This window comes from Lissotriton vulgaris, chromosome 1_1 (assembly GCF_964263255.1).
Source record: "Lissotriton vulgaris chromosome 1_1, aLisVul1.2, whole genome shotgun sequence".
NCBI classification, from domain to species: Eukaryota; Metazoa; Chordata; class Amphibia; order Caudata; family Salamandridae; genus Lissotriton; species Lissotriton vulgaris.
In genome coordinates, this window is record NC_141685.1 from 1,743,215,532 (window position 1) to 1,743,239,573 (window position 24,042).

The window sequence follows — 24,042 nt, forward strand, 5'->3', positions numbered from 1 at the left end:
CAATGCCCACAATCAAGCTTCTGGAATCCCAGCAGACAGAATGCTGTGTGTAATTTGAATCTCCTATTTCAAACGAAGTGAAATGCTTGCTGGTAACTCCTAGCAACCCAAGTACTATCAGGCCAGAGAAAGGCACCACTGACCTCCATCCAGGTGAATCAGCCTCAGCACTAAGCCACCCCCACCCCGCCCCCGCCAGAGTATGACACGCACCACAGCTGATCCTCAGCCCTCTGGAAGTCTGCCGCACCATGTGCAGACGCAGACCACCTCACAGGTCCTGGGGGAAACTATTGCATTTACCTATGGATCCAAACAGGGAATACCGGGGTCATTTACCCCTCAGCACTGCTGTGAGGCCACATCATGCCGCTCTCGAGGATTACCCAGCACTGCGCAGCAAAAAGGGACTGCCCAAGCACTAGAGCATACGCATCGCACCAGCCCTGAATGAAGCTGATGCACAAAAAAGGAACAGGAAGTGACGATTGGGTAATTATGTATTGAGAAGGAATTGTGAATGGAGGCACAGAGGCCTCACTATGTGATTCATCATGGTTAGTGGGATGAGGAGGTAATGTCAGCAAAGTACCACAGAATGCTGCTCTTGAGATTTCTGTGATGTGGAAAATCAGATGTGTGGGGAAAACCATATCACATGGCCTAAGGATGAGTTCACAAGTACGGTATAATGCTGTTGGACTGATGACACTTGGAATTCGCTAAACGGTTTACCAAAGTAAGTGGTGAAGAAAAAAGAAAGGAAGCATTATTTCCTGAGTGAGATAAAAATAAGACCCTGAATTTGAAAAGCAGTCAGGATGAGCTCTTAGACTAATTTATTCTTCTGATGCACGTCATGAGACTTCAGAATGGGTTGAGGGCTTTTTTACAAAACTGATTGCGGGCTTTTTACAAAACTGCTAGTGACTATCGTCTGTCAGATAGATTATCACGCACCTCAGATCGGGTTACAGTCAATCTATTTAGGATCATGTTCTGTATATAATCTGTGGACTATCTAGCACCGCTAAAGGTTGAAAGGCAACTAGTGAGCTTTACAAAACTCCCACATAAATAAACCACCCTGGAATAAAGCCGGCTGGACCTTATTAGCCCTTTTTGAAGTAGCAGTAATAATCGGTGTCTGCAAGGAGGTTGTCAAACTTTAAATTTGTGTGATTGTTATTGCTACATTGATTCTAGCTTCTCACTCTGGAAGGGTTATCAAAGAGGAACTGAAAAGAAACTCTGAAGGTAGGGATTGGCGACTTAGTTGATCTTTAAAAAATATTTATTTGAATGTATCCAGTAGGCAAAAGTAGGACTTTCTGAATGTCTGTCTCTGTTAACAACAATACACAAGACTTTATATTGTTTCTAGGAAATATATAACAGGGAGCACAGTCTCTTTTCCTAACGCATGACTGCATGATCACTCATCTTTTACTGACCCATGGAAGGTGCCATATTTATGTGAACTTATGGAGGGTATTCCAGAATTGTGCAAGCAACTAACATGACAAAACAAGTTGAAACCCCCCAAAGAGAATGAATAACAAAGGATGTCACAGCTTGTACTGGAGAAGGAGATTAGGAGTATACTGAGCATGGGACCAGTAGGGTGGGTACAACTGGTTTACATTCAGTAACAAGAGTTTTTGACATCTTCGAAGAGATTTGTAATTCATTAGTAATTGACTATTTGTCAGGTAAGTCAATTTTCTAGGGTTGAAGGGGATTGTTTTTGAGAAGTAGAAATAGATAAGATCCCAGAGATTACCTCAGTAACACTGATGAGGCCAAAAATTAAAGCTTACAACAAGGCATGGGGCAGTCAAAGAGTTAAAGCAAACTTACAAACAGTAGATATAACTACAAAAGCAAGACTTTTCCATGGGGCCAACAAATATATCTTACTTTCCAAATGACATGCCATGGAACCATTACATTTTAAGGAACAACTCAATCAAACATATCAAAGAAAATATGGCTATTTATTGAACTGTGCTGCAATTGCAGATGGACTAATAGGCCTTTATTTGAAGGTATTGATTTTTGCAGAGAAATTTTTACTAGAATTTATATTCTTATTGGATGTAGGTTGAATCTTAATACCAGATATGTGTTCTTGAGTGATCTTAAGGATAAGCCACTTTCTTTGGCTAATGGTTGTAGAAATAAATCCTACTCAAATTTTGGAAAGGGACCAGTCTCTTCCAGGCTGATGAATAGTTCGTAGAAACAATTAATCATGAATAATGACTACCTGGTCCCAAGTGAAGTTATATGTAAATCTCTGTGACAATTTTAAGAATGGATTCAACTAGCCTATTTTGGGTAATTTCTCAATGTGCAGTTCTTAGTTACTGATCTTTTCTTTTTATAACCTACGCTTTTTACTATTCAACCTTTTCCTTCTGTATGTGTATTTCTATTTGTAAGTTAGGCCACTGTTAAAATGTACAGATTTGTGCATATCAGTACTTCAGGATTCCATCTACATTACATAAAATTACATTACATAATTACCAATAAATTATTTTACAAGAAATAGGAACTTCCTCCAGAAATTGAAGAGTTGGGTATTTTCTGAACATTTTGGGATTCCAGTGCGTAATTGCAGAAATCTTGTTGAATGTGAGGTATGCATATTACCAACCAATAACAAAAGATTCACATCAAATGAAATGCGCTATTGTTGTATTAGGCTATGTTGAGTTCCTACTGAATTTCCTATGACAACCATACTTGTTAGCATAAACAAAAAAAGCTGGCACTAGCTTTACAAATTTAAATGCAGAAAAATGTGTAAAGCAAGATGTATCTTAATACCATGAATATTAGGTGAAGAAACACAAATAGATTTATTTGGTTGTACAAAAAAAATCCTACCTTCTATAAACGAGGGTGCCCACGCTATACTGTATAGGTTACGTTGATGATAGGAGATCAACACTAATTCTCCACATACCATATAGCATTTTATCTTCAGGGCCAGTGTTGGATTCTGCTGTCTAGCAGTGATGCATCTTGGTACCCTCCCCATTTTCTGGTATCTTCAAATTAGTATTAGATAATCTGTTGTGTCATAGATGTTCTAGCTTTCCAGGCTGCATATGAATGACTGATCCTGTCAGAGACCCTATATCTGTAATCACCAATGAACTCCCCCTACAGAGAAACCTGTAACCTTTTAGATGACTGTCAATTGGGGTCCTGACCAAGAAGAAGCCCAAGCATAACTGCAGCCAGCCTAAATGAATGACTACTATCCATCAAGGAGGACAACAGCACATCATCCTTAGTGACATCTTCCTAGTTTTACTAATCTCTTTTTAGACAACTGACCATCAAATACTAAATGGCTAAATTAAAGAAACCTTGTTAATCCAACCGTGGTGCACATCCTTTCTAACTAATGTATATGTACATCTTTTCATGGACATATTCAACTGATCCCATACAACGTGTGTTGTGATTGTACTGAAAGAAACTGGTATCCATGAATGTTGAGTTTGTATCTGGACATTAAAAGCCCTTCCTCTATTTCTGGTTTCTATCTGCATGTTAAATTGTAGTCTTGTTTTTCATATTTCAACTTTATTTTGCACAAAATCAGAGGTTTTCAAAAATATGTTCACTGGTCCTAAAACATTGTGGTAATTGTACTTAATCATGTCTTGAACATTTCCTGAGAACTTGCTTAAATGCACATCCCATTACATAGTGTGCTATGTATGGAGCCCAATAGAATATGTAGACAGTCAGGGCCACATTACGATGAGACTTGTAAAGCATCTGACCACAGGTCAGAGGCTTTTCAAGTCTCATCGCAGTTTGACTTTCGAACGCCGCATTACGATGCAGGAGGTCGAAAGTGAAACCGGCTGGTCATTTTGGCTGGATTCCGATGGGCTCAAGGAGCCCATTGGCCAATCGGAGGCCTGGCGGTAATCCCTATGGATGGTGTTTCCACGGCAGGGATTACAATGTTGGTTTCTGACAGGCTTATTATGTCAGTCTTTCCAGCATGGAAAGCCTGTTGAAGAGCGGCTTTAGGGGCCCCTAGCATGGCCTCTTTAACCCTGGCTCTGGCTGGGGGCTTAGTGGGCACCTATGGTGCACCCCTGTTAATCCCTGCACTGTGTTTGCGGTACAGGGATGAACAGAGTCTCCCATTTCTCTATGGGAGCTCGTGCTATGGCTGGTTTACGGCCACAGCACAAGCTCCCACAGAGAAATGGGAGTATGCGAGTGCACCATATTAATTCAGCACCCTGCGTCAGTATCTTTTCAAATAACCGGTTGTGCTGTACGGGAACATGTTACCTGGTTAATTGGCATCAGCCCGGAGGAAGAAAGGACTTGGATCCCCAAAAATATGATGACGACGTCCCTGCAAACCAGCTTCAATTACTCCTCTAATGCACTGATTCCCTTGATAGCCTCTAGGGGATAGTCATCTTGCCAGTAGCCTGAACATTTATATAAAACCCATTCATGACCTTTCTGCCAGATACTGACTTCCATCCTTGAGTGTTGATTCTCTGCTTTAGCATCTTAGGAAATACACCTAAGGACTTGGACATCCTTAGTCTCCTCCTCTGCAAGATTAAACACAGCATGGATACTGACTAAATGCCAAAATAATATAAAAAAAATTCTGATCAGATGAACCCCCTTCATTGGTAGCCCGCTTCCAGAAAACTCGTCCATAATGGTCCCTAGTACTGGCACTTTCCTCAGATCAAGTGCAGAATCCTGGGAGTCACTGTAAATGGATCAGAATGCAACAGATAGAGGAGTGATGTGCAGCGCCTACTTAGCCCCACACCTCTGAGATTCTCTATTGTGGCTCTTGGATCAAGCTGAAAACTATGGTCATAATTGAGAAAGTGCTGCATGATCACCCTTTTGGATGCTTTCAACAAAAGACATCCTGCCACGTATCTGGTGGTGGCAGAGCCCGTAAACTGCTGGCACACTGCATGCTACCTGATGTGTTTTAATTTTAACTGCACTTTTAAAAAAAGGAAAACTTACTTGGGGGCTTTTGTAAGCTGATCCTCCCGCTTATTTTGAGTGTGGGGTTTTTTTTGTGCGCTCCTGTGGCCTGTGCTCAATCTTCCCTCCTTCCCGCCCGGTCCGACGCGGCGATTAGCGCGTTGCGCGGAGGGCGAGGAAGGGAGAGCCAAGGCACTTCCGGTTGGCCGGTTAGCGGTCTAGTGGCTAAGGCGAACAGGGATGAAGGACGTATGCGAAAGCGGGCGCGCGCAGCGGGCGCGCCAAAGGCAAGCCCGTCTGCGGCCGTACGGGGACCGGGGCCAGAACCCCATGCCACACAGGGGTAAGAGCCCAGCTGAATTCGGCACAATTACACGAAATGCGCCCCCTGATAGCTAGTGCGTGTAGACACAGTATGACGGTAAGCCAGGACGGTGGTTGTAAGTACTGCTCGTTTAGCTATAATACTGTAAGAAAGCTGCAGCCAGGGAGTTTAGGGCTGTACTGTGGTCTGCTAAATTGCAGATCTTTTTGCAAGCACAAACTGGACATCTTTGACCTTCTCGCTGATGGGAAGTTCGATCTTTTGTTTCTCACAGAGACGTGGTTAGATTCTGACTCTGAGCCAGAAATCATAGAGGCATTACCTTATGGGTATATGCTACCTAGGATTGATAGGGTGACAGGTAGAGGAGGAGGGATAGCTATCATTTTTAAACACCCGCTCCGATGTTCTCTTGAACCTATAACTGTTGCCGATAGTGAGGTGGGCTCATTCACGATTAAGGTCAGTCCCAACCTTACGGTGAAGGGGCTCTTGGTTTATAGACCACCTGGCCCCCCAACACGGTTTGTGCCCAATTTGCTGGAGGGGATTACGCACATAGCCCTACGAAATGACAAACTTTTACTGCTGAGTGATCTCAATTTCCATCTAGAGGATCCCCTGAATAGTGGGGCTGCTGACCTTTGCCAGGAACTTCAGACGCTACAGCTAAGTCTGAAATCTTATGTTTCTACCCATCAGCATGGCCACTTATTGGATCCTGTGTTTGCCAATTGGGAGGGTGTAGGAGTTACCACCCCCCTTCCTGTCCCTTGGTCAGACCACTTCTTGGTCCCCTTTATGGTGAAGGTTTCAGAGCCTAGAGTCCATTAACAACCCGTGTTGAACCGCCCTTGTCGTAAATGGTCGGGTTTCTCACGGAACGAGTTCAACAAAGCCCTGGCCCTAGGTGGGTATCCGGGGGCACTGATATTGAAAATGCCTGCCTCAATTTAGAGAGGCGCATAATAGAAGCATTAGATAGTGTGGCCCCGCTTCTACCTAATAGAATTCCGGGCAGGGAACAGAAATCAGCACCTTGGTATAACTCTGATTTGCGTCTGGCTAAAACAGAGTGCAAACGCCTTGAGAGACAATGGATAAAGGGTTTTTCAAGTCAGGACAAACTGGAATATCTTGAAAAACGTAAAAAGTATCATGGGCTTATCAGACGGGCCAAGGCCGCGCTCTGTGTGGACAGATTTGGAGCAGCAGGAATTTCCACCAAAGAACTATTTAAGATCTATAAGGAGATCTCCAGCGTCAGCCGCTCCAGTGGAGGGTTAGGTGGAATCATGTAACCGTATCGCATCATTTTTCTCAGAGAAAGTGGAGAAAATCTATTCCTCCTTTCCTGGGTCTGTAAAGACGGGTACAGAATTTGTGGAGCAGATTGGAGGAGCCGGGGAAAGTAGGAGGTTGGATAGTTTCACCATCCCTCCCCCCGAGCTGCTTAGCAGAATCTGTCTAAGCATTAAGTCTGGCTCACCCAGAGATCCAGCCTCACCTAAATTGCTTGGCGAGAGTATTGCCACCCTTGAGCCATACATAAGATATCTCTTGGAGGTATCTTTTAGAACGTATACAGTGCCTGATAGTTGGAAAAATGCAATTGTTATTCTGCTACAGAAGAAACGGAATATCAGCCCGACAAACTTGAAAATTTACGACCTATCTCGCTGTTGCTGTTGGCTAAAGAGGCAGAGAAGGTAGTAAACCAACAGCTTATAGCTCATGTGGAGGAAGCTGGTCTCCTGCATCCCTCTCAATTTGGATTCCGGGCTCTACATTCTACTGAGTCCGCTCTACTTATGGCCACGGAGGCCATTAGACAGGGAGCAGATGACGGGCAAACAATGGCTCTAGTTCTTCTGGACCTGAGCGCTGCCTTTGATACTGTGGCTCATTACACCTTGCTGCAGTGTCTGAATAAGGGTTTGTCTCAGGTCCGCCTCTAAAATGGCTGCACTCCTTTATGGTACATCGCAGTTTTTAGGTCAGACAGGGCGCCTATTATTCCAAGGCCATTAAATTGGAACAGGGTGTGCCACAGGGCTCGGCCCCGAGTCCCACCCTATTTAATCTTTACGTATCCCCTTTGGCGGAAATAGTGGAGGGCTTTGGAATCAGGGTCGTGTCATACGCCGACGATACCCAACTGGTGATCTCCCTATCGCAGGCACCGGAGTTGGCGGCTTCCAATTTCAGGGCATGCATGCAGGAGCTTGCCTCCTGGATGGCAAATAACTGCCTGAAACTTAACAGAAGTAAAACCAAGGTGCTTGTGGTAGGAGGTGGTCTGTCAGTGTGGTCGTCGGCGTGGTGGCCTTCAAGCCTGGGTTCCATTCATTTACTGTGCACCCAGGCGAAGAACCTGGGGGTATGGTTGGACTCTAACCTTACATTTGAACCTCCCACTAGACGTGTAGTGGGGACGTGTGTTGGACGTGTTTTGGAGTCCTTAAGGGCCTACAAGAAACCATGGATCTCCTCCCTATGGAGGGCAGGAAGACGCTGGTGCATGTCTTTGTTACATCCCGTTTAGACTATGGCAATACACTATATCTGGGCGCCACTGCTAAATGTTTAAACAGACTTCAGGTTCTGCAGAATGCAGCAGCATGGCTGGTCCTCATACAACCCAGGAGGGCTGCCTCCAAAAGAGCCTTAAACACCTTACATTGGCTACCAGTTAGGAAGAGAGTGATGTTCAAGGCTCTCTGCACGTGCCATCGCATCATCCAGACTATGTACCTCGATATATTTATTCTTAGGTACTGACGTTTTTAATCACAATTTGCTTACATCATATATTTTCAAACATTTATAGCTTTCAGAATGTCCAAGCATGACACACTGAAAAACATTTAGAAATTATAAACAATTTTCAAAAACACAATATATACACATGGATTTGTGGCAAAATAATTACAGACAATTCCTTACAGTCAAAAACAATACATAACGACAGTACACCAGTGTTTTTTATCAGAGCAGTCCTATCTATTACTTGTTTATATCTCAGTGTGTGAGGACTGTCTCACAAGGGATGGGTCCTAAATGGTATAACTTTGTTTGTAAGTGGCCTCCCGTCGGGTGCACCCTATTGATTTGGTTGCCCTTTGTGAATGATATGGAAGAAATTCCCAAACAGAGCCGACGCGTTTCCAAACCTGTTACTTATTTCGCGGGGTTTTCATCAGGGCTGTACTGGGTAACCTGTTAAGTGATAAAAAAAGGGGGGGGCAATTAAGTGGGGGTTCCTTCTCCTTTGTTTTAGCTGACATTGGTTATTTCCATTAACTAATTACCTCTGTATTTCGTAGAATCTTTATGTCTTTCATTGCAGTACTCTGGCGTTTCAGGAACACCTTGTAGTCCTGAATGGGGAGACACAAACCAATTGTCTTGGGTTATATACTTGTGCAAGATTGCTATATTATCGCTATGATGTATGTAAACCATGCAGCAATGAAACTTACTGCTATTTTGACATTATCAGAAACTGACAAGTGGTCACGCTTCTATTTGTAGGCACATGTGTGACAAATAGCCTCACAAGTAAGTCTAGAGGCAAACAAACAGATACAAAGACTGCATTATCCATGATGACTAAAAAGCTTTATCGCAAGCTCATTTTTCAACAGATAGCGCTGTCTTCGCTCGATCATTTTTCAAGACTTAATTGTCCCCCCCTTTTTTTTATCACTTAACAGGTTACCCAGTACAGCCCTAATGAAAACCCGCGAAATAAGTAACGGGTTTGGAAACGCGTCGGCTCTGTTTTGGAATTTCTTCCATATCACTCACAAAGGGCAACCAAATGAATAGTTTGCACCCGAGTGGAGGCCACTTACAAACAAAGTTATATCTTTTAGGAACCATCCTAGGAACCATAGGAGACAGTCCTCGCACACTGGGATATAAAACAAGTAATAGATAGGACTGCTATGATAAAAAACACTGGTGTACTGTCGTTATGTATTGTTTTTGACTGTAAGGAATTGTCTGTAATTATTTTGCCACACATCCATGTGTATATATTGTGTTTTTGAAAATTGTTTATAATTTCTAAATGTTTTTTAGTGTGTCATGCTTGGACATTCTGAAAGTTATGTTTTAAAATATATGATGTAAGCAAATTGTGATTAAAAACTTCAGTACCTGAGAATAAATATATCTAGGTACATAGTCTGCCTAAATAAAGAGCAGCAATCAAAAATCGAGACCAGGTCATTTGTCTTTTGAATAAGTTGTGATGTCCTACCAGGTCCCATAAGGACAAGACCCCCCCTCTCTTTTAAAATCGCATCATCAAGGGCACTGGCCCTGTGTACCTGCGAAGTCTCCTTACCTCCTATACGCCTGCACGACCTTTTAGATCAAGTGGGACTGGCCTGCTGTTAGTCCCTAAGGTTAAGAAGGCCAGGATGGGTGGTAGGTCCTTTCGGCTTCTGGCGGCCCAGAGCTGGAATAAACTCCCTCTTAATCTTCGGTTGGAATCATCTGAGATGAAGTTTAGGAAGGATCTTAAAACTTACCTGTTCTCACATTAATAGTTATGCTCTGACGTTGTCCTAGGTTTTGTGGTACTGCCCCTCCCACTTATTCTAGAGCGGGGACACGCCGACATGGCGTAACCAGGCGCTTTATAAAATTCCCTATTATTATTATTATTATTATTATCTTACAAGCTGCATCACAACACAAAGTGTTGGCGTCATCATGCAAAAAAGAAAACTAAATAAAAGGGCGGGTAGGAGAGAGGGGCACAAATTCCCTATTACAGACCCAAGAGTGGTATGCTTTACCAGGCACACTTCAAGCTGAATAAGACACCAAATCAGAAGAGAGAAGAGATTTCAAAACGCATCTCGGTGCAAGCCACACTGAGTTACACTGGTAAAAACCAACAGTAAAAATATATAAATACTGGAAAAAAGATACCATTTGATATAACTGGCTCTCTGCTACAGGAAATATACAAATGACTGCAGTCAGGGGATGGTGCAAAGGCTAAGAATATCTTCTAAAAAAATATTTGAAATCCAACATGTAAAATTCAGCCTTTTCTATGAATTAGACAGTGTATTTCTGTTCATGGATGCAAGCTAAGAAAAACCTCGGATTTAAAAAGAATAGCACAAAATTACCCGTAATGGGGACAATTCAGGTTCTGTTTGCCTTCACCATATCCCCTATTTCAATGTGTTACTGATGCATTGGCACAAGCGTACTGTAATGCTACATTTGAAGCAGCAGCGGCTCCTCTGCAGTGGAAGAGGAGCGTCGCCCCCGATGGCTATGAGCCAGCAGCTGAAAAATAAAAAGATATGTTACTATTGATGTATTTTTTAGCTACTGGCTCTGGGCCAGCATGTACAGGGAGGAGCGAGGCCAGGCCAGGCCATGGGAGGGGGGAGGAGGAATGGTAAATGTGCACTTTTAAGTGCGCATGTCAATTTGGTCGGCTGTCTCAAGCTGGCCAAACTGGCATGCGCACTTAGGTTTCTCCAGCCCAGCTGTATTGTACAACTGGGTTGGAGAAACAGCACAGACTCCCTGAGCAAGGAACTACTGGGACCAGGAACAGAGGAGTGCAAGGCGGCCGGCAGCACCAGGTAAGCCTTCATCTTTTTTTCTCCATTATTAACCTCAAACCCCAAACCCCCCCCCCCCTCCCTCCCCCCCCCTTCCGCCGCACGCTTCCTGCCGGCCCCCTCTCCCCTCCACCCACCTCACTAGTCTTTGTCAGCTGCCATTGATTTGATGTAACAACCAGAGTCAGTGATTCTGGTCAACAGAATCGAGATCAAATGTACAGTTGTCTGTCAAATATCTACTGTACACTATCATCAAAATTACAATTCTGGTAACGTTACTCTGCCGGTTCTGTCAGTAATGAGACAAAATAAAGTGTTGATGGTGAGTGTAATATTGTGAAAAGTGGCATGACGAAAAAATGCTACACCCAGAAGCATGGTATGCAGTTTATGCATTGTCTGAGCATGGTGTGAACCCCATACATAAGAACTACAGTTCTTCTGAAAAAACACCTTTTGTTTTAATATGATTGTAGAATTGTGTACCGAGGAAGGGAGAACTTCTACAACCATGTAGCAAAAGAAAGGGCTACAGCTGTGCTGCCACCCCTGCTTGGACCCCTGTTTGGATATTAACGCTGTATCAATGCTAGCCTGGAAATAACAATGTGGTGAACTTTCAGGTCCCAGCTACCAGGCTTCAGGAGGATACAACTTCAACACGTATGAATGGAGGAATCCGAAACAGAAGGGCAGCTTATCACCTGCTAGTCGGCAGCGGCATAATCCTTTCAATGACACTGGATTGGAGGACGAATGGGACCGACCTGCAAATAAGTAAGTGTTGCAATGCCATGATGATCCCAGGTGGTAACTATCAAGGTCAACAAACAGCATCAGAACATATTACAAAGTCAAATATTTTTCAGTCACAAAAAGCATATGACTCCCTAAACAGCATATGTATCCTTCTCAATATGTCTATCAACTCGAAGACACTAGGAAGAGTTCCAGTTGCTGTCTTGAATGTGGAAGAAGGGGGACACAGCTTGGTGTGTCTGTTCACTGCTATTTAGTGTTCAGGCAGAACACCAGCGTATCTGGCTACAAACTGTGAATTGGTCACCTGTCACCTAGTAGAGGAGGTCACTGCATGCTTGTAAATATTTGTTTACTTTTATAAATAAAATGTACTTTGTGCTATTTCACAAATAGCTAGACCACAGCTGTAAACCTTTCTTCTTTCCCTAATAAATGGAAAAACATGCTTCTAGCTATAAATGAGATCTTAAACAATGTGCAGATACAATATATATTTATGTATGAAGGTGACTAAGAAATTGCCATATTGTTAGACATGTAAGCCTAGCCCCACAAGACAAGACATTTTATGATGGGAAACAAGGCACTTTTATATTATCAACAAACAATGTTTCTCCTTGTTAATAATGTGCTTCATATTGACATTCATCATCATTCTTGCTTTAACCCCTTCGCTGCGGCCGCGATTTTACCGCTGTGCGGTAAACAAAAGAACAGGGCGGGGCCGTGACGAACCCCAGCCGTCATCAGCACACACCCACCGCGGGGCGTCACGGCTGGGGTTCGTCACCAGCATGGGAGGGGTTAAACGAACCACCTTTGTTTGAGAAAATGACTTCCTTGAGAATAATTCAGAAAAGGGGGTGGGGATGGACAGAGTATCTGAATTAAGCAGAATACTACTACCCAGTCAACAGATCAGGGCTTGATCCATCACCGTTTTTTAGCTCACTGTACCATCCCAGCTCAGAACCTGGCTACATGCAAATTAGTCTGTCCCTGGCCCAGTGCATCATGGGAACAGGGCAGACCAAACTACCAAGCCAATTCTTTTACTGGAAAGGAAACAAGCTTCCGGGGACCGGTTTCTGGCATTACAGCCGTCTTCGGCCCGGCTTGCTTGAATCCTGATGGTGCAGTGAGCAAGGGACTCACATCTGAGCATACCCTTCTACGCTTGTGGTGGCCAGAAACCGATCCCCGGAAGCTTGTTTCCTTTCCAGTAAAAGAATTGGCTTGGTAGTTTCGTCTGCCCTGTTCCCATGATGCACTGGGCCAGGGACAGACTAATTTGCATGTAGCCAGGTTATGAGCTGGGATGGTGCAGTGAGCTAAAAAACGGTGATGGATCAAGCCCTGATCTGTTGACTGGGTAGGAGTGTTCTGCTTAATTCAGATACTCTGTCCATCACCACCCCCTTTTCTGAATCGTTTTGTCCACCATAAGCGTGGAAGGGTATGCTCAGACATGAGTCCCTTGCTCACTGCACCATCAGGATTCAAGCAAGCCGGGCCGAAGACGGCTGTAATGCCAGAAACCGGTCCCCGGAAGCTTGTTTCCTTTCCAGTAAAAGAATTGGCTTGGTAGTTTGGTCTGCCCTGTTCCCATGATGCACTGGGCCAGGGACAGACTAATTTGCTTGTAGCCAGGTTCTGAGCTGGGATGGTACAGTGAGCTAAAAAACGGTGATGGATCAAGCCCTGATCTGTTGACTGGGTACGAGTGTTCTGCTTAATTCAGATACTCTGTCCATCACCACCCCCTTTTCTGATTCCTTGGAAATAGCCTGGAAATACTACATTGATCATGCAGTGGAGGCTCATCTACAGGGGCTTCAAGGGGAAGCTCTGCACCCTGTGAGGCACCACATTATGCCCTGAAACTCAGCACCCACTGTGTAATTCATTTAACATAGCAGTGTTCATGAAAACACGACTTTTATGTTTTCATGAGCACTGCCGGGACCCAGGTCATCCCTTTCAACCTTTCAAGCCTCCTGATGACAGGAGGAGGAGGGGCTGAAAGACAATCCACCTACAGTGTTATTTTAAAACACAGCACTCTGTAGGTGGATACCTGGGTTGTGGATGTGCGGGATGTAGTTCAACTATGATCCCCTCACAAACGCACATTCCATTTCATTTAGCTGATATTTTGCACATCGACTCGCGCAGCACAGTATATCTCCTAAAATGTGGCTGTCCGGGTGCACACAAGTGCATCCTTGGTGCCACTTAGAAGCCACACAGAGCAACACTGGGAGGATCGCAAGCACTGAGCCAACTTCTGATAAGGTTGTGCTTCCAGTCATTTGAGTGCTTGAGGCGGGTCTTCCCCTTTTTAACCCTAGACCTGCTGTTCGCTCTGGTTCCTTGCTGTGAATCATGCCTTGCTGGATCTGATGCCCAGCACCAGATTCCTGCCCTACTGCTGCCATTGAGCTTTTGAGTTGCCAACAAAGAAAGAAAAGTAAGTAATATAAGGATCCCCAGCAAAAATCCAATCTGTGGTGTAATTGAGGGAGACCAGAGGTGCGCATCACAAGCACATCCATTGCGCCAAAGCCAATCACTTTAAATCACGACTTGATAATGCCAAAAACAGACCCAAAAAAACTCTTTGAAATCATCAAACAACAAGCAAACCACTCAACCAACCAGCTCTCTTCGCCTAACAACTCACTCCCCAGTGGTTAGGAGTTCTTTACATACTTCAGAGACCAAATCAGAAACATTGAGCTAGAACTACAACTCACCATACCAAACACACATTTACCAGCCCAACCGACTCCCTCTCCATATCTACCCTTGGCAAATTCCCCTATCTCAGGATAGATAAAGTATACTCCCAAAAAAATGCGCTGTGGAACACCTTCTCACTACCAGATGATGAAGAAAAATTCAAAATTATAACCCCCCTGAAACCTTCAAATCATTTCAATGATCTCCTTCCCTCCAAGTGCTTCAAAGAGCTTCGATCCTCCGTGTTCCCACTCTGGTCTAAAAATGTCCATGAATCTCTCATGCAGGGCCTGATTTGTGACTGCCTCAAAATAGGACAAGTCACGTCATCCCCCATCCCAAAGCAGCCTAATGCAGTACTAGCATGACCTTAACCAAGCTACTTGAGAAATGCGTTCTCAAACAACTCACATACAACAGTTTCAAGTCCTGGACCAATTCCAATCGAGTTTCAGATCCGGACACAGTACCAAAACTTCCCTAATACACTTTGTTGATGACGCCTTGAGATTACTTGACCAGAACGAACTCAGCCTTCTCATACTTCTCGATCTCTCATCGGCAGTCCACACAGTCAAACATGATAACTTAATGTATCTCCTCTGGGGCTATCCAGACCAGTTTTAACTTGGTTTGCCTCATTCCTTCACAACAGAAAACAAAGAATCAAAATCAACCACTCTCTAAAAGTACGCCAGTACCAATCAGAGTGCCCCATGGATCCGCACTCTCCCCCACGCTTTCTTAACCTACTCATGGAACTCCTCACTCAAATCCTGAACTGCACAAACATTCAATACCCCATGTATGCAGACGACACTCAATTATACCTAAAAATCTCATTACCCGATGACATCAAAACTTTTAACTCTGCTCTGCTGAAAACCCAACATTGGCTAACTCATAATCACCTTATGCTAAATAAGCTCAAGACCGAATTCCTCCTGATTGCTTCCCAAAATCACTCTGCCCCCATTCAAGACTTTCTCAAACTACAAAGGGCGCTCAACTGCGCACCTCATGTTGTGGACTGCGCTAAAGCATTAGGCATAACTCTGGACAAACATTTGAATATGCAAAACCACATCAGTGCAATAGGAGCCAATTACCAACTCAACACATTAAGGAATCTCAAACTTTTTTTTGCCAACAGATGACATGCAGTTACCATTCCAAACGCTAGTCATCTCCCGCCTAGACTACGGAATTGCAACCCTGGTAGGGCTACCTAACACTTGACTGTCCCCCCCCTCCCCCTTAGAGCTAATCACGGGATCATGAAATCGAGACCACATCACACCAGATCTAACTCAACTTAATTGGCTCACTATTGAAGCAAGGATCCAGTTCAAGATAGCCTGCCTGATGCACAAAGTGCTTCATTATATCACTCCAATTTATCTGGCAACATAACTCGACCTATCTGGTCTCAACCTGACACTAAGAAGCTCAAACACTCTACTACTGAAACCGCATATATTCAAGAAGAACACTTACAACCGCGCCTTCTCTGGCCTCGCTCCAAGAATATGGATTTATCTTCTCCAGAAAATCAGAACTAACCCCTCTATCGCCTGATTAAAAAAAAAAAAAAACTCAAAGGGCTTTCCTGAAAAGTTGCCTACAACTACAGACTTGAAGTTACAAAACAAACTTTTAGTTCATGCTTTACAGCCCGGATCTACCTCTTAACCTTGTTTTACTTTGTCTCCTTATATCTATGTTGGTCACCCTATGTCTGCTTAACTTCTTTTATGGTTTGCTTACATCTACAGCGCTCTGATTCCCGGTTGGGTCATGTTCGCACTCTATAAAACTTTTCAAATAAAAAATGTAATAAATAAAATAAATAATAATCTATTGTCTCTCTGTGAATTTGAGTGAATGTTGTTTGCAAGTGATTGAGAATAATACTGAGTGAAAATGCATGTTTGTTTAGTGTGTTGGACAGTGTAATTAGGATGAAAGTGAATGACAATGAGTGAGTGTGGGTATGAATAAGTGAAAGTGAAGGTGAGTGAGTGAGTAAAGTGTTGTTAGTTAGAATGACTGAGGAGGGACGGTGAAGAGGGAAAGGCCCTGAAAAACCTACTATCCTTGCCCAAATCCTCAATGGTGCATGCGGTGAGGCTAGAAACCGGTATTACCTCGTGGAATATAACGGTCTGCATGGCCCTAGTAAGATTCTGGCAGCACCAGGGAGACTAGGTGAGGATAATAAAGTCTCACAGTGGTGCAGAAACGAGATATTGAGGAGTTTAACATGGGCAAAAGGGGTAAGAAAAACCCTGATAAAAGTTTGTACAATGATGAGGCTCATGTTTAACCCCCTGTCCCTACAAATTGAGGCTGAGTGGTCTCTGGGAAAAGAAACCCTTCAAGTTAAGATCAGGAGTATCTAATGGGATAAAAATCGGTAGGTTTTATGGCTACTTTATTGCAAAATGAATTTAATCTCCCCAACATCAATAGATTGCCCTGCCGAAGACTGAGAAGAGAAGTTTTAAAGCTGAGAATTGGATTTAGCCGCTGCTAATCCATCAATTGAGTAAAAAGAGTAATGATTGGTAGTAAGGGGAAATGTTCTAGGGGGACAACATGTGATATTGTACACATTTTATTGGATTACCAATTGGTTTTAGATATACAGAAATAAATTTTACGTCCAATTTAAAAAAGTATAGCATAAATAACAGGGCACAGGGAGCAGAACTTTTACTAGAAATGAGGGATTTGTATATAGCCTGTGCTATGGAAAGGTTTTTCAAAAAGTAAAAGATTTTTTGAAATGCGATTAGCATCCTAAAGTTCGCTTGTCTGCAGAATATTTGTAGGAAGTACGCTCGAAAAAAGGATTAATGATTTTACCTTGGAATTGTATGGTGATGCATTTAAAGTTTGTGCCCAAGGGAAGAGTATTTAACAGGCTAAAGGAATTTGAAACGCGCCCAATAATGAATTCTTGCCTTAACCAATGACACGTGTTAGGATATGCTTTATGGTTGGAAGTCAAGAACGAACAATTTTAACTTGATAATTATGATGTGGTTTTATCGCTTTATTATGGAATCATCTGTGATTTTGTGGGCATTGTATTTTATGACAGGTTTATATGCTTAAGAACTATGTAGTACAAATAAACTTTGTTTTGAACTGGACTGACTGAGGAGGGGATTATGAGAGGGAGAGAGAGTACAGGTACAGCTCTCAATAATGCAGCAGGTGCTGTTGTACAAGGGCCCAGAGGCTTGAGGAGCAAACTGAAAGCTATTTATTAAAGCAGGGCAACTATGCAGCAAATGTACGAATCAGAGCCCCCTGCACACCAGTAGTTGAGTGTGGGTTAGTTATTGTGAAAGAGTGATTGTGTGCAAATGTGTTTGTGAGTGAGACTCCATGAGTGTGAGTACATTTGTGTCTGAGTGACAGCAAGTGGGAGTGAGTTTAAGCGAGAGCAAGCGAGTTAGACTCAGGGAGAGAATTAATGGGACCGGGCTTGAGGGACTTAATGTAACAGTGTGTTAGTTAGTGTGCTTTTTGAGTTTGCTGCTGGCTACGGCATGCGCAATATAATTCTTTGCTTATGGGAGCCCACAAGGTAACTGGTTACTGGTATACTAGAAGTAATTCTTGCCATACGGGAGGCAACCATGGTAAAATGCTGGTGCTAGAATACTTGTCAACCAAGGCATATTAGGGTGGGAGGTCCTGTTGGACGAAGCAAGCCATGAGCAATGCTGGCTCTGACATACTGGAGGTAATATTTGACATATGGGTCACCTATGGCATGTGGGAGGTATCCGGCAAAGGCCTATAATGATGGAGAGAGACTTGAAGAACTTGTATAGACTGAGACAGATGGACTGTTGAGGGAACTATGTAAATTTAAAGGGGAGAAACACATAGACAAACAAACTTTAACATGTTGGAGCAGAAGGTCTGCGCCAGGCATCAGTAGCCCTGAGCCATTCCATTGCCTTCAGTGGAGCTGTCCATGCTCCAGTGTCAAACATTGATTCACAAGCAAAACCTATGGGACTTCAATCTGTAAAAGGAAAGAAAAGGACTGTGAATGTTGCACCGCGGAGTGATATGTGGTAAATACAAAAGGCAACACAAAGAAGGATCTGAACACAACTGAAACGCCACCCGCTCTAGCACTTAATACACATGCAATTTGCTGACCTGGATAGTGTCCAGTGCTAAATAAAAATACCCCCGTTCCTTTTCCAGCACTGCCAACAGCAAGAACTTGCAAAGCGCTAACTGCAAGCACAGAGACAGGTAATAGGGGGTTGCCAGAGATTGCCGGACCTTGGAGAACCAATCTGATTTCACGGTTTCCCAGCAAGCCCATTTCCTCAACCTGTATTTATAGATGACAGAGCAGTAATGCTCAAACCGCAGGTTTGCGCTGACACCTGAGCGCAGCGTGCCCTTAATGTTACTCTGCAGTTCTGCTGAGAGCCGTGACTGCTCTAATACCAGGCACAGACATGGTGTTTTTAGTAATAACTGGTTTTGGCGCGAAATGGTGGTTTGCGCTCTCTGATTGTCTCTCTCTCTCCTGCAGCTTCTCCGGCAGCAACAATGGCCCAGAGCCCGAGCAAGAGGAGAACTTTTGGTCCCAGGCGCTGGAAGATCTGGAAACCTGTGGCCAGTCTGGGATCCTGCGGGAGCTGGAGGTACAGTGCCTGAGCACAGAGCTGCCTGTTTATTCTCTGTTTTTTCATTGGTTTTTTTCTTCTTTATCCTTATTGTTTAGTTTGTGACAAACACTCCTTTAATTACGTTGACCCTTTTCGCAGGAGAAAGCTGGCAAGCTTCAGTATTTGAGAAACATGGCTCTCCTGGTACATACGTTTTTTTGTCCTTCTATTTATTTTTTTCATTTATTTTGTGCCTGTGCAGCTACTTTCTATCCCGCCCCGCAAAATAAATCCAAACTCAGTGCTTCAAATGGGGCACAAAAAGAAATGCATAAGGACGCTTGCAAAAGCGCATGCCTCCTTCTGGACAGCCAGTACCGGCCCATTACAATGGCTGCGACAGCACTGCAGTACTCGCCCATTTGAAGCACTTGAGCCTGTTCCTCTCGAATGCTTTGAAAATGATTTTGATATTCTGAAGAGAGGCGCCCTGTGTGCACTTGTGCTGCTGTGCGCTGCTTGCTTTCATAAATACTTATGCAGAAGTTTCGGGAGGGGCAGCGAAAAGAGTGTTTACAGCACTTACACAACCTTTCTCTCTGGCTTCTTCACAAAGGCATGGTGTGTTTCTTTCTCGATTCAGACTTCTAGTTCTTCAAAGAACACGGAATTAAAAGATACGGTCTTGCTGCCAAGTTACAAACTCAAAACTGCTGCCTCGGAAAGAACTTCTCAAACTAACAACTTGTCCTCTGCTCTGTTTAATTTGTTAGCTTTGATGGCTTGTGAAGAGAATACATAGACGCTATATTCATTTAACTTTATCCTTGTGATCTGATTTCCTGAAAACTGACAAACAAGCACACACTAACTTTTAACTTTGGCAGAGGATATGCTGAATTGTTTTCTTGTCCCTCCTTCTGAGTGGGGGCGGCTACTGTGACCCTCTTAAAAGGGTTTACAGTCTGGTGCGTGGAGCACCTTGAAAACCCCACGTTGGAGGCAGCCACAAGATAGAATTGAGGTGGCAGAACTTCTGCCCTGCGAAGCGGCTTTACGCAGTCAGGCGGACTGCTGTCAGATTGCATGGCACGAGTAGTTGTTATCAAACACCTAAGAGGTTTTGTAAATGGAACAAAAACGTGGACATGTCTTTTTGATTTGAGAATCCGTGGAGCTATTTTGGCATGACTTCTTCCGGGTTTGTATGGGCCCAGTAAAAGGATAGAGAGAGTTGTCAAGAAAATATTACCTGAGCATGACATGGTACATTCCATTCCTCGTTTGGCAAACCAACAAATCTAAAAGGTGAGAGCTTTTTCTCTTTGTCCCCGGATTACACACTTTTAAAAACAGGAATGTGGTAGTAGGGAAAGCTCAGCTCCCACGTTCAAGTTGTTCAGTACGAGTTCTAACACAACTTTTTTTTATTACTATTTGTGGTCTGGCCCACCAGGGTGGAAAGACTCGCACATTTGTAACACCAGCCCTACTACTAATGTAGTTGGCGTTCCAGTACTCTCAGGGAGAAAGTAGACGGAAATCATACTCACCAGCTACAGTAAGCCCACTCATGCATTGTCCTTGATCTACCCAAAACTAACTAGTTTCAAGCCAGGCAAGAGTCAGGGACTACTATGTCAGTATTCTAAGTAGGACCTAGCTTTTTTCTTTTTTTTTTTAGTATCACGCAAGGCATTGTTAAACTTGTTCAAATATACAGAGTAAGACTCAAACCTCAACCCTTATTTTTGTCCTGAGAATTTACTCATGTCCCTATGTACATTTCCTCTTGGGGAAGGCACAGAAAACCAACAAGTGTATCCATCACCAAAAGTTCAGAATATGACATCTTGATAAAGATCATCTGCATGTATATAGAAAACCAGGAAACCGCTTAAGCCACTCTTACTGCCTGAGAGCACTAATGCACACTGGTTACACCATGAAATCATAAACCCATGGGCAACCTGGCAGTGGGAGTAGAAATCCTGGACCACCATTGGCTCAGCCTTGCCTCAAGTCAGCCCTGCACTCACCAGAAACTACGCAGAACCTTGGGTGAACCGATGTAGGGTTAGAAGACCTGAACCAGCACCAAGTTAGCCCTTTCTTTCTAACAAGTCCCAATACCCACCTAAAACTCTAATATTAGATTTGAGATTCCTGGCTGTTGGTTCTAGTTATAATATATGGCATTATTTCAGTTTACACCGGATTGGATCTATAACAATTAGTGGGTCATGGTGGGCGGGTTCCAGTGGCTTGGTGCGCCACTGTCCATGGGGAATCCAGACACAAACAGGATCTCCCCAGGGTGACACAGGTTTATATAGCTCCTCTTTGTCCCCCGCTAATGACCACATATGGTCAGAGAGCGCTGCTAAAGAAGGGCTGGTAGAGAACTATGGAGAAAACTAAAGGGCAGTGAGGATGGAGATGAACTGGCTGCGCCCATGTTCTGGCCAACTACGTTCATGTTAGAGCAACTAATAGCTCCTCTCTGTTATTTGCGGGGTGCACGAGAAGTGCGCTCAAAAAGTTTAATAGTTTATAACTCTTGTTTACCAATCTTTGCTTGTTACGGATATGATGCATGAATCTCTTTTTTATGATGCACCGACCACAAAGAAACGTTTTCGAAATGGTTTTGAAGCATGTTTGTCAAATATATGGACTAAATATCCACACTGTTTAGAAACAGTTCTGAAAGGGGATCTTATGAACCAACATAATACTTTAAAGTTTATCACGGAACACAAGAGGGCTATCAGGAACTTGTGGTTACATTAACTCTACACCATATAAAAGCATATGTGCCATTTTACATATTAAACATATTTGTAAGATCGTTTCTTAATAGTTAAGTTCATCCTGATTGCTGGCACCTTCCTTTTACTCTTCTCACTGTTTACAGTTTTCAAGCGGTCCCCCAAACGGCTGTGGAGGCAGACGTAACATCTCCATTGGCTGAGTACTAGCCCGCTCACAAACTCTAGTAATGGCAGCGGACCAGGCAAACTTTTATCTTCAAAACTGTTTTCGCCGACATGACAGGAGCTGTTTCGGCAATAACCGAGTGCCGGCTGGTCCACTATACCATTGCAAAAACAACAGTTGATGGACAGAATGCAGAACAATGTCATACATTCACCCCAGTACAGAGATCTGGGCTTAAATCCATAGTTTTTTTGGTCACAATGCCATTCCAGTTTGAACCCAGCCATATGCAAATCAGTCTTGACCCTGTGTCCCATGGGAACAGTCCAGCCCGAAATGCCAAGCCAGGTCCTCCCTGGACTGGAAACAAGCATCCTAGGACCGGTTTCAGCCAGAAACCGGTCCTAGGATGCTTGTTTCCGGTCCAGGGAAGACATGAAAAGAAAAAAAAGAAAGCAGGGTATGCCCAGACGTGGGTCCCTTGCTTAGTTTCCCACTGGATTCAAGCTAGCCTGGCTGATGACGTCTGATTAGCCAGAAACCGGTCCTAGGATGCTTGTTTCCCGTCCAGGGAAGACATGACTTGGCAGTTCGGGCTGGACTGTTCCCATGAAGCACAGGGTCAGGCTAATTTGCACTTGGCCATGTCTGAACTGGGGTGGTGGAGTTAGCTAAAGAATGATCATGGATTAAATCCAGATCAGTTGACTGGGGGTGAGTGCTTGCAATGTTCAACACTCTGTCCATCATTCCCTTTGGTTTCACTATACCGTTGCAACAAGATGGACCGGGCACTGTTTCTTAAATTTTCCATTGGCAAACCCTCAAAGCGGTGGATTGTCTTTGGAAAATGAAAAATCATTGTCACTGGTGCTAGGAGATAAAATACAGTGCATAGGTAACATTGCTGTATGTTTTCATGTCTTGTACAGTTGCTGTGTTTGGCACTCCAGACAGGGTGCTCTATGTTGTTTCTGAAGACGTCACTGAATGGTGGCACACAAATGGTATACAAAGAGCAAATAAATATTTATTTCATGAACACAAGAAAAAACAAAAAGCATAATGTGCCATGTCAACTCATGGGTGGACACACATATACCCACTTCAAAAAGGTTTCATATTAAACATTAGGGTTGTGTGTAAAATCTTTGTCAACTATTCTAAACGTTATCAGAAAATATCTCATCTGTTTTGTATGGGATTCACAAAACAGACACAATACAGGGATTGCTTCACTCCCCTTTTACTGGGCCCTGCGCGATTGCTGTGTTTGTCAGTGGAAAAAGTTTGTGTCTTTCATAAAAAAATACAAAACTCATATTTTCTGTTTGTTTCTGTGACATTAACAAGATACTGTATATTGATGATCTAGGCCACCATCATGTCCGGCAGCACTCTGAGCCTGAACCACGAGAGCCCACAACCTCGCAGCCCATTGGGCAGGCAGGCCAGCTTCCAGGATAGGAGCTCGGTGAAAACCCATTACAGCCAGTCTGTCCGCAGCAATACTTTGCCAACTGACGTGGGGAGGAAATCAGTGGCCTTGAGGAAACTGAAGCAAGAAATGAAAGAAATCATGTCGCCAACTCCTGTGGAGTTACACAAGGTCGGTTGCCATGTGCTCCTTTTTTTGTACACCGGTAGTCTGATGCCTTTTCTAACTGAAATGAGACCCATAAACTTTGGAACATTTAGCTTAAAACATTGACCAAACATCAGGAGTATTTTTTTATTTATTTTAGAAATCAGTAACATACTTGCAGTGCTGTAGTTTGTCGGATGTTTATACATATGTAAAGACTGCATATGTGTGTACATGCTATGAACATATACATATGTTTGTAGCATGTGTGGCAGTGGATACATGTGGCCCGCATACTCCTGCCATGTAGTGCTCAGCCCATATGTTTGTAACTTGTTTTTTCTTTGAAGACGTTTTAGTCACAAGACCTGTTGTGACTCCACCCTTGGTCCAAAATGCACCAGTGCACTGGTTACACTTGCCTGTTTT

General features: G+C 43.5%; 1 protein-coding gene across 7 annotated transcripts in view; it reads left to right on the forward strand.

Moving 5' to 3' along the window:
• GRIP1 (glutamate receptor interacting protein 1) overlaps positions 1-24,042 on the forward strand; it is a 1,198,832-nt gene that overhangs the window by 1,149,051 nt on the left and 25,739 nt on the right. For 5 of the 7 annotated variants that reach the window (XM_086919026.1, XM_086919025.1, XM_086919027.1 and 2 more), the window contains 3 exons: positions 11,559-11,712; positions 19,013-19,124; positions 23,404-23,637. In XM_086919026.1, the coding sequence (XP_086775152.1) occupies positions 11,559-11,712; positions 19,013-19,124; positions 23,404-23,637 (500 nt within the window). Of the gene's footprint in view, positions 1-11,558; positions 11,713-19,012; positions 19,125-19,247; positions 19,293-23,403; positions 23,638-24,042 lie in introns of all 7 variants that reach the window. The other 2 variants (XM_086919023.1, XM_086919024.1) reach the window with 1 other exon arrangement.